The sequence below is a fragment of the Sinocyclocheilus grahami genome, unplaced genomic scaffold (genome assembly GCF_001515645.1).
Source record: "Sinocyclocheilus grahami isolate Dianchi unplaced genomic scaffold, SAMN03320097.WGS_v1.1 scaffold285.1, whole genome shotgun sequence".
NCBI classification, from domain to species: Eukaryota; Metazoa; Chordata; class Actinopteri; order Cypriniformes; family Cyprinidae; genus Sinocyclocheilus; species Sinocyclocheilus grahami.
This window is the reverse complement of record NW_015505464.1, coordinates 627364-628778: the sequence shown is the minus strand read 5'-3', so window position 1 is coordinate 628778 and position 1415 is coordinate 627364. Positions and strand designations below refer to the sequence as shown.

The 1415-nt window shown below is 36.0% G+C and overlaps 1 protein-coding gene across 1 annotated transcript in view; it reads right to left on the bottom strand.

Moving 5' to 3' along the window:
- Positions 1 to 1415, bottom strand: part of cpne4a (copine IVa) — a 42166-nt gene that overhangs the window by 13643 nt on the left and 27108 nt on the right. Inside the window, exons 8-9 of the mRNA XM_016292478.1 lie at positions 1011 to 1097; positions 654 to 713 (exon numbers count right to left, since the gene is read on the bottom strand). Coding sequence (XP_016147964.1) covers positions 654 to 713; positions 1011 to 1097 — 147 coding nt within the window. The remainder of the gene's footprint in view (positions 1 to 653; positions 714 to 1010; positions 1098 to 1415) is intronic.

Here is a 1415-nt window from a genome sequence, read left to right as displayed (position 1 = left end):
GTGTGTGTGTGTGTGTGTGTGTTTATCAATTTACTCATTAATAACCCATATGGATTTTATCTACAGTGCATGTACCAAATTTAACTGATCACATCCCTGAAAGTAAGATCCCTCTCCTTTAGCAACACCATTTTCTGTTCAAGCAGGAAAGGTTGGTAAAAACAGTTTGCTTTCTAGAGAAATATCAACACCTATTAAAACTGCATGTTATATCAATTAATAAAACAAATATGAGATCAGTTTAACTGAAACTAATTCTAAAAACCTTTCAGGAGACTGTACATGAGAACAATTCAGAAAGAACATATTGTGACAGATAATAAAAGTAATGAAACACTACGGTGCACACAAAAGTGTCATGCGAAAATAACAGTGCTGTTAGCAGGCGAGACAATTATTAATTTATAAATTATGCAAAAAAAAAATTTTTTAGAATGACACTGTTTTTCCTGTTCCCATTAGTATGTACATGGTAATGAATAATAAATCATAAGTGCTCTAACTAATAATAACATAATTCATTAAACAAAACTGGCGGCTATGCTAATGCCAGAGAAAGCAAATAATAATGGATGATTCGTTTTATAAATATAAACACAGATAAATGAACACCATCAACTAAGAAAGAATGAGTTGTATCTGTCTGGACTTACTGTAAACTGTATTTGGCAACCACCCATGATGTAGTCCAGAAAGGAATGCATCTTAATGATCTGTGGATACAAAAGGACAGGTTATCGTGAATTCAAGCACTTTCACGTTGCTATCTTCTTCTCATCACTTCTAATTTATGTCAACTATGATCAAATTCATTGGCCATTTGCAGAGCTAGAATCTCACATTTTAGCCGGATGGAATGACTTCTAGCTGTGTGAAGTTCCCACCTCCATCTACTGTAACCATAAACGCCTCTGCTGACAGCATGACACTGCCACTTTTTGAAATACTGGGCCTACGGGGAGGAGACAAGGTCCTCTAGAGAGCATAATTTCATGATGAAAAAATGTTACCTTGCACTGATTCAGAATGACAATCCCAGAGTTCTTGTAATTCTTCTTCTTGACTTTATATTTAGGGTTTATGCATTCCCACTGGACCTGTCATTGTTTCAAACATATACAAATAAAAAATAAAAACAAACCATTAGCTTTCCATCATTACTGGTTGGAGTGGGCGATCAAGACATCCTGGACAATATAATAGCTTCATTAGAACGTGTGAGATGGTGCATAATAGCTTCCCATTGGAGCAGCGAAAAGGCCAAAAACAAGTGCTCCAGTCGACAATAGACTCAGAAAACAACAATTTCAGTCATAATAATGAGGAATGATGTCAAGCCTGGAAGCAATGTTCTAAAATAATTAGCAGACTCTGGTACTGCCGCCTGCGGTATAGAGATACCAGCCCAAAGCGTT